This window comes from Mycteria americana, chromosome 1 (assembly GCF_035582795.1).
Source record: "Mycteria americana isolate JAX WOST 10 ecotype Jacksonville Zoo and Gardens chromosome 1, USCA_MyAme_1.0, whole genome shotgun sequence".
Classification (NCBI taxonomy): domain Eukaryota; kingdom Metazoa; phylum Chordata; class Aves; order Ciconiiformes; family Ciconiidae; genus Mycteria; species Mycteria americana.
The window spans coordinates 58504906-58520502 of record NC_134365.1 but is presented as its reverse complement, the minus strand read 5'-3'; the positions used below and the strand labels follow the sequence as shown (position 1 = coordinate 58520502).

General features: G+C 61.1%; 2 protein-coding genes across 2 annotated transcripts; both read left to right on the top strand.

Moving 5' to 3' along the window:
* Positions 1–103: 103 nt before the first annotated feature.
* Positions 104–9929, top strand: SH3BP1 (SH3 domain binding protein 1). Its single transcript, XM_075491681.1, has 18 exons — positions 104–216; positions 2085–2127; positions 2510–2614; positions 3484–3560; positions 3842–3953; positions 4052–4128; positions 4818–4953; positions 5599–5667; positions 6061–6151; positions 6442–6584; positions 6669–6780; positions 6876–6957; positions 7676–7756; positions 7863–7979; positions 8408–8505; positions 8694–8823; positions 8991–9088; positions 9571–9929. The coding sequence occupies exons 1-18, from the start codon at positions 155–157 to the stop codon at positions 9927–9929; spliced, it is 1992 nt and encodes a 663-aa protein (XP_075347796.1). The 5' UTR covers positions 104–154.
* A 1067-nt stretch (positions 9930–10996) lies between these two features.
* On the top strand, positions 10997–13439 carry PDXP (pyridoxal phosphatase). Its single transcript, XM_075501079.1, has 2 exons — positions 10997–11601; positions 11893–13439. Exons 1-2 carry the CDS (start codon positions 11022–11024, stop codon positions 12216–12218), a joined length of 906 nt encoding a protein of 301 aa, XP_075357194.1. The 5' UTR covers positions 10997–11021; the 3' UTR covers positions 12219–13439.
* Positions 13440–15597: the final 2158 nt, after the last annotated feature.

The following is a 15597-nucleotide window of genomic DNA, read 5'->3' as shown; positions in this document are numbered from 1 at the left end:
AGTAAGGAGGGAGAGGGCCTCAGGGAAAAGCAAGGGGCAGAGCGGCTCCAGGGAGCCGAGGGGCCACCAGCATCCAATGCCAAGCGTCGCCGAGGGGTGCTAAGTGGGTACAGCCGAGTGGAGCGGCTCTCGTGGTCTCCTCCCGGCTCTCAAGATGATGAAGAGGCAGTTTAATCGGATGCGGCAGCAGCTGTCCCATCCCAACATCACCGGCCGGTAAGGACTTCTCTGCTACCTGTGCCAGAGGGCTGGGAGGGAATGGGAGGCGGGTCCCGGAGGGCTTGCACCGGGGCTGGACTGACCTCCCAGGGCTGGTGGCCAGGGAAAAGGGGAACGACCCTGGCTTTAGAGCATCTTCAGTGCAAGCCAATGGGCTGTGGCTCCCGGCTCCCCGGTGCCCGTGGGGCAGCGGGAAGGCTGCACTGGTGCTGCTCAGCAGGGACGTGATCCCCAAGCCTGGCTACCTCTCCCAGGGCCCACAGATGCTGCGTCCACCTGGAAACGGGCTATTCCCAAGCTTGGCTTCCCCAGGATGCGAGGACAATGGGGAGGGACCTTCCAGCCACATGCCCTTGGCTGTGCGGTGACCAGGAGGGTGTTAGGAGCTGGGACCTGCCCTCCCTGCTGAGCCCAGGGTGCCCCACAAGAGCCAGATGCCCTGCATAGCTCTAGCCGGCCCGGCAGTACGGGCACCCCAGGACACCCTTTGGGGAGAGGACCCATGGAGGACTTACAGCTTCACACAAATCCCTCCAGCCCCATCCTACTTCCGCCGCTTCCTTATTTTTCTCTTCGGCTTTCCAAAGCTCTCCCCTTGCAAAACCCAGAACTGAAATTACAGGGCTGGGCCCTCCCTTCCCAGCCCCCTCACTCCCTCTTTCCTACAGCCACCTCCGCAGGTTCCCCAGCGCTGGGAGGCAGAGCGGGACCAACCGTGTCCCCTGGACCACTGAGGTCCTTCAGCTAGCCCAGCAGGCCGGCCACAAGGAAGCAGCTCCTACATCCTGGTGGCCTCTTGCTCTTCTTGCGTTCCCCAGAGGGGAGCATGGTCCCCCTTCCCATCCCTCCTCCCTCAAGATGTCTCATCTCCATGCTGGATACGCCTCCCTTTCATTTAATGCTGGGCAGGCAGGAGGTCTCAAGGAGCTCATGCAGTCCAAGAGCAAGCTCTTCACCCACTGCAGAGCCTCTCCTCCGCAGACTGCAATCTCACGTGATTTTGCTTGCCTTCAACCAAGCCGCCCCCGTTTCCTGCGGCTCCATGGCCTCGTCCTGCGTCAGCTCTGGCAGGCGGTGAAAAGAGAGAAACACGAACTGGGGAAAAAGCAGCAGCAGCAGCAGAGGGAAAGCAAACGGAGTTCCCGGGGTGTAGCAATGGCAGTGGGCTGTGAAGCGAGGTTTCCTCTATTGGAAGCATCAGGGAGGTTCGGTAGTGATGGCGGCTGGTGGGTTTTGTATTTGGTTTTGAGCAGAATTTGCTGCAAACTAGAAGTTTCCTTTGCCGGATTTGGTCCTAATACCTGCTGCAAAACCGAGCAGAAAGCTAGTTTCATGTAGTATTTCTGGAGGGGCTGGCGTTGGTCTCAGTCCTCAGCTTGACCACAAAGATATCCTTGCTCCGGCACTGGTGGCCCCACGCCTTCTGGCTACCCTGGCCTGCAAAGACACGTGCGAGGCTCCAACACCACTGCCCTGGGTTTGCCTTCAGGGGAGAGGCGGGCGGTCAGGGGTAGAAGGTTTCACCAGCAAACATCCCACCCCTGCCATGGCCCACTAGGCACCTTGTCTCCAAAAAACAGGCCACACCTGAACATTTTGCCTGTGGTGCTCTGAACTGGAAGCCCTGTTTGATGGGGTGTCCATCAGCCAGCAAGGTTGGCTGCCTTGCCCTGCTCCTGCTGTTCTCATCCCCCCGGGCTCATTCTGCCCATAGCCTTGTGTACGATGGTCCAGGCCATAGCCAGCTTCTCCTGCTCCCTGCAGCCCAAAGAGAGGCGGGTGGGATGCGTAAGGACCTGCCTTCCCAAGGAGGCTGGGTGGAGGTCACCCCCATCTGCTGATGGCTCTTTCTCCTTCTTCCGCAGGGCCCAAGAAGCAACTGAGCTCCTGCCAGAAGATTTGCTGCAGGTGAGGCACGGGCTGGGCCGGCAGGCATGTGCCTGCTTGTGCCTGGGCGTGGGAGCCTGCCCCGTTCCTGCCTGTGATTTGCCCTGCCAGCACCTCCAAGTCATGGGGCTGGGATCTGCCCACATGCTGGAGGGCAACTCCAGGACCATGGTGTTAAGGGAACAGCAGGCTCCTGCCACAGGAAAGGGCTTCCCCAGCTGCTCGCAGAGGGATGGATCCTGACCCAGAGCTGTGCTCCCTTTTCCCTGGACCGGGAATGCTCTGAGTTGCGGCGGGATGCTGGGCGGGCTCGCCCATGCCCAGAGCTGGGTGGTGGGGAGATGGCCTCGAGGTGCCCACGGTTGGTGAAAGGGCTTCCCCAGTTCCACCTTTCCATCCCCAGATCGAGCAGAGGATCGAGCCGGCCAAGCGAGCAGCTCACAGTGTGTCCAAGAGGCTCCAAGCCTGCCTGCAGGGGCAATGCGGCTCCGAGATGGACAAGCGAGTGGTGAGTGGAGTCCTCCCTCCCCAGCCTGTGTTTGCCCTGGCTCTGTCCCCCGCCAGCAAAGGAGACGCCAGGCCCCTGCTTTGCAGGCTTTGCTGAAGGGTGGCCCAAAGCCCAGCCCAGGTCCCATCTTCAGCAGTGGCCACCAGCAGGTGCCTGGGTAGAGCAGAGCCGGACAACCCTCTCAACCATCACTAACTTGAGGCCTCCTAGGACAGAGACAGCATTTTTACAATGAATAATTCTCCAAAGCCCTATTGTCCGTGTCCCTTCCTGAACCGCTGTGAACCTCTGGCACCCACGGTGCCCTGCAGTGAGGAGCACCACAGCACGGCTGGGCGCAGTGGTGCCACCACTACCTCCTCCTTGGTTTGAACCTGCCACCCTCTTCCCGGCTGGTGCTCACCAGCCCTTGTCTGGGAAGCAAACAGTGGATCCTCCTGCACTTTCCTTGATTTTGTGGGCTCCTTTCTTCTTGGCAGCCTGACAAGCCCCAGCTTGGCTTAATTATTCTCGGTGATTAAACTGCTCTATGTGTTTGAAGCCGTGGCAGGGCTGGGCTTGGTGACAGCCTCCATCAGTGTCACGGTCCCCCACAGGGGACTATTTTAGAGAAGACTGGAGGTTTTCTAACCAACTATGGAGCTTCGGTGCCTTGTTTAGCTAAGTGGATCCTGGCTTTGGCTGAAAGGACATCCAAAGGGCCCCTCCTCAGGCCCCAGGGCCAACGGGGCTGGATGGGCCAGGGGAGGATGTGGGGACCCGGCGCAGGGTTTGGCCACTTGCTCCCATGCCATGTGGCATGCTTCACGGGGAGGGAGCTGCCACACACCAGCTCACCATCCCTTTCCCGAATCCTTGGCTCTGTGCAGAAGAAGCTGCCCTTGATGGCTCTGTCCACAACGATGGCTGAGAGCTTCAAGGAACTGGACACAGAGTCCAGCCTCGGGTAAGTGCCAGTGGGAGAAAGGGCTGGGGGCGACCCCGAAAGATGCCAGACCCTGTCTTGGCTCAGGGGCTCCCACAGCCAAGCTGAGCTGTCAAGCCCTGTCCTCAGAGCAAACGGTGTTGCAGGGGGAGAAGGAACAGCCAGCACCTTCAGCCTCCAGTTGCAGAGGGGACCAGGGGCTGGCTCAGGGTCCCACATGGGTGTGGGTATGGTGGGGGGTGTTGGGTCAGAGGGTGCCATGGCTCCAGCCCGCAGTCATTTCATCTCTGTCCTCCACACAGGAAAGCCCTGGAGATGGGGTGCTGCATACAGAGCTCACTGGCCAAAATCCTGGCCGAGTTCGAGATCGCCCTGGAGCACGACGTCCTGCAGCCACTGAACAAGCTCAGCGAGGTAGCCCTGGCCACCCTCCCAGCTCCACTCTCCCATCCCACCTCCCCTTCCTGCATCCCCAAGCCTCTGCAACTCCCTCTGGCCCCTCTCTCCCACAGGAGGAGCTTCCCATCATCCTGAAGCGCAAGAAGACCCTCCAGAAGTTGATCTCTGACTGGAATACCATCAAGAGCCGGTACGGGGCACACCACGGCTGGGGGGGGCCAGGGCACATGGGGCACAGCCCCCAGCCAGGTTGGGAGAGAGAGGAAGATGACTGCCCTGGGGAGCAAATTTCCCAGGGCTGAAGGTGAAGTCAAAGAGGCAACAGCTCTTCGGGAGCACCCAGCCAGCCCCTCTCTGCAGGTGCATCCCACTCTGGGCTGAGCCGCTGGCTCTGTGGCACAGGACAGAAGGGCAGTGCCATTGCCAAAGGCAGCAAAGTGCCCTGGCACTGCTCGGTGCTGCTGAGATTGCCCTGCTCCGACTCTTGCGGGGTAGCCCGTGCCGTGCCAGGTTTCTCTGGGAGAGCGGGGCAGCCGTGGGTCGCTGCTGGCTCATTTCCACACTGCCCTCCCTTTGGCTGGAGGGAGGGGAGGAGGGAACATCTCAGGAGCAGGGCTTGGGAAGGGTCCTACAGACCCTGGGTGTTTCATGCACCGTGCTGAGTGCTCCCTGTCTTGACCAGGTCGCACCCCTTGGTGTGACAGCGTCTTCCTCTGGGGGAGGGAAGCGAGAGGCACTGGCCTAGGAAAGCCACCGCAGGGCAGTACTGTGACTTGCTGTCCCCCTCGTCTTCCCCATACCCCTTCTGCACACCCATCCCACCCCGTGGTGTCCCTGGCGCTGAGGCTGTGGGTGTGCCTCTTCTCTCCCACCCCAAAGGCTGAACCAAGCTGCCAAGAGCTCCAGTAACAGCTCTGGTGCTGGCACTGGCCCCGGGGCATCTTCTGCCGCCAATAAGCTGGAGGTCTTGAAGGAAGAGGAGGAGGAAGTGAAGAGGAAGGTGGAGCAGTGCAAGGTGAGAACATCACTCGCTCCCCCCTGCGTGGCAGCTCCAGGGCTGGAGACCTGCGGCTCCATCCAAGGTGACCCCACGCCAAGACAGATGCAGCCAGCCAGCATTTCCTGCCCTCTGCAAGCAAACCAGTCCCTCGAGGAGCAGAAATAGGGAGATGCCCCAAGCCCAGGGAAGAAGAAGAGTAAAGGATTTGAAACGCAAGCTGCTGCAGAGAGGAGGCTCCAAGGGCTAGAGCAGGGAGCTTATGGGGTCCCCTTGGGCTGTGAGCCAGCCGAGCTGGGATCTGTGCTGGGTGGCAAGGGACTTTCACATCAGCTTTCTCCACTTCTGCCCTGTTTCTCTGAAAAGCCCGGCGCCTGGTCTAGCAGATCCCACAAGCACGCTGGAGCTGGAGGTGCAGGGACCTCTTGTCCCTGAGCCTCTTGTGCCAGGACCCTAGTCATAGGGCAGGTCGCTGACGCTACCCAAATGCAAGGGATGGGGGCAAGGAGGAATCCCCATGTGTCCCAGCCTGCCTCCCCACCACACCTTGGAGACCCTGTCTGGGCAACTCACGGCCCAGACGGGGGGCTTTGTGAAGACATTCCCTCTTCCTTGGGTGCCAGGGAGGAGGTGGAAGGTTGCTCTTTGTGTTTCCCTTCCCAGGACGAGTACATGGCTGACCTCTACCACTTCTCTACCAAAGAGGACAGCTATGCCAGCTACTTCATCAGAGTAAGTCCTCTCTCACACTCCTTCTCCGCATGTGAACATCTCCTGGGGTATGTGTGAGCCCAGCCTTGTCCCCATCCACACCAAGCCCTCTGACCAGGGCAGGGGACAGCCCCAGGCACCAGCAGATGCCCAAAGCTGGCCTTGCTCCATACACTGCAGATGCACGTCACCACTAATACCAACTGCAGAGCAGCTTGTCCCAATGACCCCCCCCATCTCCAGTTTGCCCTCTACCCCTTACTATAGCTACAGTCCCACGAACCCGTGGGGGGTTCCCCTTGCAGCTCCTCCTTTCCCCTGTCTCCATGTGGGTGCAATGTCCTGGGGATGGGGGTCTCTCCAAGAGGGGCTGGTGCTGAACTGAACGCTGTTTGCATGTTCCCTGTCTGGCAGCTGCTGGAAATCCAAGCCCAGTACCACCGGCAGTCCCTGGGATCGCTGGACTCGGCTCTGGCAGAGCTGAAGGAAAGTCACAGGCAGACAGGTACCTACCGGCTCTCCACACAGCCCAGGGAGAGCCGCAGCCGAGCCCGGGGGATGCAAGCATGGCTGGTGAGGCTGGCAAAGGCAGGTTTTCCCTCCCTGCGCCTGCTGCTGCCTCCCACATCAGGCTGGTGGGATGGGGACCACAGCCTGAGGCGGGCTGGGGATGCTGCCTGCCCTGCCTCTGCTTCCACCCAGCCTGCCCTGGCTCAGAGAGAGAAGCCGGCATGGCTAGATGCTGGATGGCCCCAGCAGCTGCCGTCCCTCCCAACATTCACCTCCCTCTTCCAGAGCCCTCCTTCACTGCAGACACCCCGGTGGCAGGGTACTACGGCGTGCCCCTAGAGACGCACCTCAAGAGCTTGGGCCGGGAAATCGCGCTGCCCATCGAAGCCTGTGTCATGATGCTGCTGGCCTCCGGCATGAGGGAGGAGGTAGGCAGCACTCCTGACCACCCTGCCACCCTTCCCCCCAAAATGCAGCCCCCCGCAACCCTTCTCTCTTTGCCCCGTCCCCAGGGACTCTTCCGGCTGGCAGCGGGCGCCTCAGTGCTGAGGAAGCTGAAGAGCAGCTTGGCCAGTGGCTCCAACGCCTTGGAGGAGTTTTACTCGGACCCCCACGCCGTGGCTGGTGGGTGCCAGCGAGGCAGGATGGGGGGACGCAATCGGGCAGTCCCTGCCGTCCCCCAACCGCCATCGCCCCTGCCACTCCCCCTCCCCTCCCAGGTGCGCTGAAATCCTACCTGCGGGAGCTGCCCCAGCCTTTGATGACCTTCGAGCTCTACAACGAATGGGTCAAGGTGGCCAGGTGGGTCCAGGCATTGGGGCGGAAAAGCCTGGTGGGATTCAAAAAGCCCCCCTGCCACCCTCCCTCCGACCCTCCCGGCACTTGGAGCAAGGCTGCTCAGCCTCGTTCCCCATGTGGGGAGATAAGAACGCAGTGCCTGGTCTGTCTCATGCTCGGCAGAAATCCAGATGGCCCAAAATCTTGGAGAATAGCAATAAAAAACACGTCAGGGCGAGGGGGAAGGCTGCAGCCTTTTTGATTGCAAGAAGAGCTTAGCCTATGAAGACCAGCATAGATTGGCCTCAATGGCGTGAGCCCCATCTCGCCGGCCCACCAGCCCAGTTTGGCCTCTTGTTTTCGGGATGGAAAGGGGTGGCGGACGAGGCACAGCAAAAAGCCGTGGGCTTTCTGCTGTGGGAAGGGGGAGAGCACCTTTCTAATGGGATCAGCTCAGTGCCATTGACCCCGGTAGTCATGGTGAAATAGGGTTGTTGCTTGTGGCAAGGCAGTGCCCACCCCCAGGCCCACCCACAAGCTATATTCATACCGTATTAAATCCCTTTGAGCCTTTGGGGTGCAATTTTGTCAATCCCTGGCTCAGCTGCCCAGTAAAGGCAGCAGCAGGGCATCTCCATCCCTGCATGGGGCGGCCGACACTGGCCTTCCTCCCTTGCACGCCATGTTCCTCTGCCGCAGCGAGCAGGCTGAGCTCTCCGCTCCTCCCTCTTCTCTCCTGCAGTTTAAAGGACATGGACAGCCGCGTACAGAGCCTGCAAGACACCTGCAGCCGCCTGCCCCGGGAGAGCTACAACAATCTGAGGTGTTTTGCAGGGACGGGGCTTCTTCAGCCCCAAGCAAGCACTGGGGGCAGCCATTCCCTCCCCGAATCCGTACTTATGCCCCCCAACCCTCCTTTTACCCCACAGGTATCTGATCAAATTTTTAGCCAAGCTGGCTGAACACCAGGAGTTGAATAAAATGACCCCCAGCAACATCGCCATCGTGCTGGGCCCCAACCTGCTGTGGACCCAGCAGAGCACAGGGTAAGGCCTGGCTCGGAGGGGTGGGAAGCAGCTCAGGGTGCCCTGAGCACTAACACCATGGGAAAGGCTCATCCTGCAGCCTTCAGGCTGGTCTAAAGCACCCACGCCTCTTCCATCCTTAAGTCCCGTCCCTTGTCCACGTGCTCCGAGCAGCACGTCCCCTTGCCAAGCATGTGTCTGCTTAGCCACTCTGCAAAGTAGCAGAGGAAGATGCTGAGACCTGGAGCACTTGTGACGTGGATGGCCTCCAACACCGTTGGCCGCCAACACCAAACTAGGGTTTCCAGGACAGGGAACAACACTTCCCACCCTACCACCCCCCTCGGCTGGGCTGTCTCCCCTTTGGGCTCTGCCCCCTCAGGAATGAACACCAAAAGGGTTAATGCCCCCAAAACACTTCTGATGCCTCCCCCACCCCTGTCTCTCAGAGACCCTGTGCAACTGGACTTGGCCTCGGTCTCCTCCATCCAGGTGGTGGGCGTGGTGGAAGCCCTCATCCAGAACGCGGACACCATCTTCCCTGGAGGTAGGGCCAGGGCCTTGCTCGGGGGGCTGCAGCAGAGACTGAGGGGGGGAGGAAAGGAAAGGGACATTTCTCCATCCCCAGGAGGAGGGAAGCGGGGATCTGCTCCAGTTCCCCACCGTGGGGTCACCGGGAGAAGCTCTGCACAGCAAGCGCTTCCTCGCGGGGTCTCCTCCTTGCTCTCCTCCCAGAGGTAGATTTCAATGTCTCGGGCATGTTCACGCTGCCCACAAACAGCGGACTTGGCGAGGCTGCCACAGTGGAAGAGCCGTCCCCTGAGCCCCCTCCGGCCGGCACCCCCGCTCTCCCGGATGGAGAGGCGTAAGTCCAGCGGGAGCTGGGGACTCCGGCTGTCCCAGCTCTCCCCATGTCCTCCCCTCATCCCACCCCACACCCTGGGCCGTATCCTTGCCAGATGGATGCGAGGTGCCTCGTGGCCAGGACTGCTATGCTCAGCCAAAGCCTGACTTGCCCCATTCTGTGCACAGGACCTCGAGGGACCCCGAAGCCCCAGCGGTGACCAGACCATCTCCCGAAGCCGCAGGGCCACCGGCTCCGCAGACAACCGAGGACACCACCCGCAAAGGTTAGGGTGCCCCAGACGGCATGGTGCTTGGGAGATGACACCCCCAACACCACTTCCTCTGGTTTGCCTTCAACCCGCTGTTCCCCATGAGAAAGGGTGCTGGGGACGTCCCTGCTACCAAATGAGAGGAAGGGCCTCTGGCTGGGGCAGCACAGCCAGGATCTGGCCCCTCATTGCACGCTCCATCCCCAGCCGAGATGGGACTGCAGGGGTGGATGTGGCTGGTCCTCCAGTGTGGGGGTGAACACCCCCCGTAAAGAGGTGTCAAAGCTCACGGCCCCTTGCGAAGGGAGGAGGGTGGGAAAAGCCCCCAAAAGGTGTCGTGCGCTTGGGTCTCTAGTATGGGAGCTGGGCAAGGGGCAGCTTGTCCGTCAATATGCCTGCAGCCCTCTGCCTGACCCACGGCCGGCACTGCAGACCCCTTTGCCCCGGGGAGAGACCCCGGCAGCGGGGACCCCAGCCCACCCCAGCTTTCTTTCCAGGCAAGCGCCCGGCTCCGGCCCGACCCATGATGCCGCCGCCGCCACCCGTGGCCCAGCCCCGGAGCACGGCTCCCACCCCCGCAGCCCCTGAGCACGCAGCCAGCCCCAAGGCCCGGCCGCGACGGATGGTCGGGGCGCCCAGCCGAGCCCCCTCTGTCCCACCACCGCTCCCCCCCCAGCCAGCACGCCGCCACAGCCGAGACGCCCCGCCATCCCCCAGGCCTCCCACCGGCGAGGCCGAGGCAGCGGCTGCCGTGGACTGTGCCCCGGGAGCCACGGACGAGGGGCAGCCGCTGCCTGCAGGAGGAAGGAGCCCCCTGGCCACATCGCCGCCGGCAGGACAGCCCACGGAGAACTGAGCAGGGCAAGGGGGCGCGGGGGCACGGCAGGGCCGGGGAGATGGGGTCCAGTGTCCCGCTGGGACCCAGCAGGCACTGTGGAAACGTCGGGGTGGCGTGAGGCACAGCACACCCCTCCAGCTCCTCCATCTTGCTCCCTTGGCTCACGCCAGCCGGGACCCTCCACCCGTCTCCCCTTGCTCTCCCGTCTCCACAGAGCCTTCCTCCCCGCACCGCCATGTCCCTGCCGGGGAGCCGGGCTGGGCTTCAGGCCCTGCCACCCCTAAGGGACCCAGCTGCCGGCCCAGCATCCCCCCATCCCAGGTGGGCCACCCCCTCGGGACCCCGTGGGGTCCAACCGCACCCGGGGGGGGTGAGGCGGGGAGGCACCGCCTGCCATTTTTGGACCGGCATGGGCAGGCTGGCCCCGTGGGGCCATTTGCGGGCACACAGCCGCAATCCCAGCCCCTTCTGCCCCATTTTGCCTTAAAACGCGTTGCCCCAGGAACACACAGGCAGATATATATAAATATATATATATGTATTTTGCAACTAAATTATTTAAAGAGCTGGTGTCGCAGTCGCAGGCAGATATGAGCAGGGTGCACTTGGCAGCCCGAGGTGCTGGAGGGGAGGGGAGTTCCCCGGAGACGGCAACGCGGAGAGGCACCGAGGGCGGGAGCGCTGCCAGCTCCCCCGACCGGCGGAGAGACGGGGCCGAGGGCTAATGGCGGCGCCGCTGCCCCCAGGCCCCGCCGGGCAGCAGGGGGCGCCCTCCCGCCGCGCGTTCCGCCGGGAGAGGCGGTGGCTGGGGAGGGTGGCTTTAGCCAATCGGCAAGCGCTCTCAGGCTCTGTCCCGCCTCCTCGCCGCCTTCCTCAGCAGCCAACAGGGCGGCGCGGCTGTCACTTCGGGAGCCGGCCTCCCGGCGCTCGGCCCCGCCCCTTCTCCTCGAGGGCGACAGGGCACCGCGGCTGCTGCTCGCCACGCTCCCCGCCTCCCATTGGTGGCGGCCGGCGGGCGGGGGGCGGTGATTGGCGGCGCGGCGGGGCGGGGCGGGGCGGGGCGGGACGCGGCGGCCGGCCGGCGGGCGGGAGGGCTGCAGCGGCGGCGGCATGGCGAGCTGCCGGCGGCTGAGCGGCGCGGGGCTGCGGGAGGTGCTGGGCTCGGCGCAGGGGCTGCTCTTCGACTGCGACGGCGTCCTGTGGGCGGGCGAGCGCGCCGTCCCCGGCGCCCCCGAGCTGCTGGAGCGGCTGCGGCGCAGCGGCAAGGCCGCCCTCTTCGTCAGCAACAACAGCCGCCGCTCCGTGGCCGAGCTGGAGCGGCGCTTCAGCCGCCTCGGCTTCCGCGGCGTCCGCGCCGAGCACGTCTTCAGCTCCGCGCTCTGCTCCGCGCTCTTCCTCCGCCAGCGCCTCCTCGGCGGCGGCGGGGGGAACGGGGGCGGCCGCGTCTTCGTGCTGGGCGGCGAGGGGCTGCGCGGCGAGGTGCGCGACGCCGGCCTGCGCCTGGCGGGCGAGGGCGAGCCGGCGCCCGGCGCCGCCGAGCCGGTGCGGGCGGTCCTGGTGGGCTACGACGACCAGTTCACCTTCGCCAAGCTGGCGCAGGCCTGCGGCTACCTGCGCGACCCGCAGTGCCTCCTGGTGGCCACCGACCCCGACCCCTGGCACCCGCTCAGCGACGGCCAGCGCACCCCCGGTGAGCCCGCGCCCCCTCCCCTGCTGCCCCGGGGAGGTGCGGGGGGCCGAGGCCGGCGGGGGTGCTGGCGGCGGGGTTGGCCTCGGTTGGAGATCGCCGTCCCGAGCCTGGGCGAGGTGTTTCCCTGCGCAGAAGGATGGGCAGGGCTGTCCTCAGGCGTCCCTGCCGGCTCCTGAAGCCGCGTTGCCAGCACCCCGCCTGCTCATCCTCTGGCGGGACCCAGGGCGCTGAGCTGCCCGCAGCCCGTTAGCCCACAGCGACTTCATTTTCTCCTCCTTCCCCCCCCTCCAGGGACTGGCAGCCTCACAGCCGCGGTGGAAACCGCTTCGGGCCGCAAGGCGCTGGTGGTGGGGAAGCCGAACACCTACATGTTTGATTGCATCGTGGAGCGTTTCGGCGTCGACCCGTCCCGCACCCTCATGGTGGGAGACCGTCTGGAGACAGATATCCTCTTCGGCAAGAACTGCGGCCTCTCCACCATCCTCACCCTGACAGGTGTCTCCCGCCTGGAAGAGGCGCAGGCCTACATGGCCAGCGACAGCGCGGCTGCCAAGGATCTGGTGCCCAATTACTATGTGGACAGCATTGCAGACTTGATACCAGGCCTGGATGAGTAGCAGTCTGTACATGTGAGGGCAGAGGGGTTGGGTTCCCCATCCCAGATCTCCATCTGTTCCCATTTCTCTCTCACTGCCCTATTCCCTCAATTCCTGGTTTCTTCACATTCCAACGCCCTTCTCTGGGGGCAAAATGGGGGGGTTGGCAGGAGGGGGCAGGGTTCAAGTTGCCTCCTTTCTGCTGAGAGCTATCCATGATGGACAGAGTCCTTCTCTCCCTCATATGCCAGATGCCTAGGAGAGAGCTGGAGGCCTTGAGCTGACAGAGGGGTCAAATCAGTGTGTCTGTGTGGCCACTTCCCCTGCAGGGGTTAGGGACCGGCTGTTATTATTTTTCGCCTAGATAACCAGTGGCGGCCTTTTACTGCTGTCCCTTCACTCGTAACTCTCGACTTCTGAGTTGCATCCCTGCAGTCCTTGTGGTAACCCCCTCCTTGCCAGGGGACTGGCTGGCATTGTCACCCACCCGATCTCCATCAGTGCCAGGGCGTGTGGAAGGAGCGTGCCAGAGCTCTGGAGCGATGAATGAGAGCATCGCTGCCTCCCACGAGTGAAAGGGAGCATCGCCTCATCTCTTCTCTCCCCTGTTCCTTAGAGATGTTTCCCCCACCACCCCTTGCCCCGACTCAGTTAATAACTGTGCCAGTGTCCATCTGAAGGACTACAGAAAGGGAAGAGACTGGTTTGAGGGGGGGGGTTTGTGCCAAACAGGCAAGCTGTGATTGCGCACAGTGGGTCTGCGGTTGTACCTTGTTTTCAAGCACCCTTTCCGAAGGGGCTTGTGAAGGAGAGAGGGCTCCTAGACCACGACAGCACAACAGTAGTGAACTGTACAACTCTCCCTGGTTCCCCCTTCTCGGTGGATTTTGCCATAGTACGGTGAGAGAAAAGGGCTGATGGGGGTCTGTGCTCCAGCTGCTGGTGTGCAGGTGAGGTGTTGGTGGTATTGTCACTGCTGTGAATGTGTCACAGCCCTCAAAATCATTCCTTGCTGCTTTGTCTTTCTACGTTTTTTTAATTTCTTGATCTTATTTATCAAACTTATTTATTGTTCAAATACTGTATTATTTGTATAAACTATGCTGACTGGTTGCACCAAGGGGACAGGGGGCAGTGCCTTTGGGCCTCCCTTACTGTCCATGTCCCATGTTGATGTTCTTACACTCACTGTGTCTCTGTATATAATAAAGTGTGAGCGTAGGCTGGAAACGGCCTCCTTTTTTTGCCGGTGGTCCCATCAAGATGAGAACGGCCTAGGTATCTGAGCCTTTGAAGATGAGGACATGGCAAAGCCTTTCCTCACTCAAGGGGGGTGCTGCTGGGTAGACGAGAGGGGTGGACAGTGTCTTGTAGACAGTGTCTGCATGCTGCTGTTTGCTGCTGTCTCTTACTGGGGTGTCAGAACTGGAGTTGAGGGTGGAGGTGGCTGGTGGGGCTATGGTGTAGGGCGCGGGGTCCAGCCAGGTGAATTGGAGCAGTGAGCGATGCAATCTTTGCCAGCTGCCTTTGCATTTCACAGCATGGGTGATTCCTCGCTGGGGAACGGTGACTTCTTGTGCTGTGCCTGAGGTCTGCCCACTGCTAGTCAGGTGGACCCCAACACAGAGGTGTCCTGCTCTGCTAGGGGTAGGGGTGAGGTGCAATCTGTCACCTCCATCTAGCTTGCAGAGGGCTGAGAACTGCCCAGGTAAGGTTTTGCTGTGACCCTCCTTGACTACACTAAGCTTTGAGTGAAGAGGAGGTGGGTGTCACTGTACCCCTGGAGGTGACCTTCACCAGACTGTAGCTTGTCATGCCCTGCATCCTCTCCCTGAGTTTGGCTGTGGTCTCAGGCCGGAGGGAGAAAACAGATTGGGTAAGAAAAGTGTTTGAAATCACTTGAAGGTACTTTGCCTGCCTTCCTTATGTGGGAGCCAAATCCTTCAACCCCTTTAACAGCTGTTGGTGGTAACCAAGCTTCACATCTCCCACTTGAGACATCAGCCATTCAGCTGAATAACCAGCCTCGGTGTAAGTTAGTGCTGTGTCGGCTCACGTGGCAGAACCAGATGCAATTTACTGGCCCTAGGATAATTCCACGTGCTGAATGTCTCCCCCCCACCCCCCCAATAATTTAGGAAATGGTCCTTCAAAACAAAAGAAGATCCAAAGAGCTCTCTAAAGACTGCCTGTCATCTTAATCAGATCAGTCCCCTTTGTATGTGTCTGTCTCTCCCTTTTGTCTGTCCCATCCCCAATTAGACAACCAGAGAACTGGTACTCCCTTAATGAGTGCCTGACCAACACTTGTATCGTCAAGCAGAGGCAAGATCAAGACCTAACGTGTCTACTATCTCCAGCTGCCTAGTTAGAGATACCCAGACCCTGACTTATTTTTCAGAGTGCTCAGTTCTTGTATGAGGCTGAAACTCGGAGGGCTGTTGTGACTTGGGGCCACAGCTGGGAATGCTCAGTATGGCTGCAAACTGCATCGGCTGAGTTGGTTACGTGTGTGTACAGAGGAGATGGTGCACAGCAAGAGCATCCCCAGGAGTTGCCCCCTTCTTTCTAGGGTGCTTTGAGAGTGAGTCCTTCTCGCGCTCCCTGCGTTGTTCGCTCTGTCCTTTCCGGCTCTCCCAGCCAGCAGATGGGAGTTTGGAGGCTGTGGTCTTGCAGGCTGGCACACTGGGAAACAGAAGGGAATCCAGTAGCTAATCGGATCATAACAGCCTGCATTTGGGCCCTCTCCAAAGAGACTTTGGAGTTCATCCTTTGGATCCCAGACGGTGAGCCTGCAGAGTAGGTTTTCTTTTTCATGCAGCTGCTGCTGAAAACAGAGCTCAGCAGAGGCAATGGCTGATCCCTATCTCTTATGACCATGTAACTTCTTTTGATCTGGTGCACCTCTCCCTGAGGGCTTTGCTATGAAGCAGAGGTGGACTTGGAGCAGAAGTGGAATAGGCTTTAACCTGGCCTTGCCTTGGTTCTTCAAGTAACTGAGGGCACCAGGCAGGGGTGACCTGCGTCCTGTAAATGCTTCCTCTCCCCAGCCATGGAAGCAGAAGGGTAAGTGCTGCCTCTAGCCACGGGGCTGCTCTTGCTTTGAATGGGGAGGAGAGCAGCACTACAGGGGTCCCTCAGGTCTGCCAGGCTTTGGTTTTGGGTGACCTCCTTCTGCTACTATAGCTCCTGCACATATAATGAAGGTGAGCAGATCTTATTAGAAAACTACACTGGAAGGGTCCCTGAGGGACCGTGAGCTCTCCATCCAAGCCCTTCAGACATCCGTTCCACCACTGACACTAAGGGGTCCATGATCCTCATGGGGGTCAGGCCTTGGTTCCCTCTGGGGTGGGTCTGGTGGGGCTGCAGAGCACATCTGCTGTTGAAACTGAAAAAA

Coding starts and splice junctions, on each gene's coding strand:
- SH3BP1 (XM_075491681.1), top strand. CDS start 155: ATGATGAAGAGGCAGTTTAATCGGATGCGGCAGCAGCTGTCCCATCCC. Junction 4,129..4,817: donor TGGAATACCATCAAGAGCCG/GTACGGGGCACA, acceptor CCCACCCCAAAG/GCTGAACCAAGCTGCCAAGA. Junction 8,506..8,693: donor GGACACCATCTTCCCTGGAG/GTAGGGCCAGGG, acceptor CTCTCCTCCCAG/AGGTAGATTTCAATGTCTCG.
- PDXP (XM_075501079.1), top strand. CDS start 11,022: ATGGCGAGCTGCCGGCGGCTGAGCGGCGCGGGGCTGCGGGAGGTGCTG. Junction 11,602..11,892: donor CGACGGCCAGCGCACCCCCG/GTGAGCCCGCGC, acceptor CCCCCCCTCCAG/GGACTGGCAGCCTCACAGCC.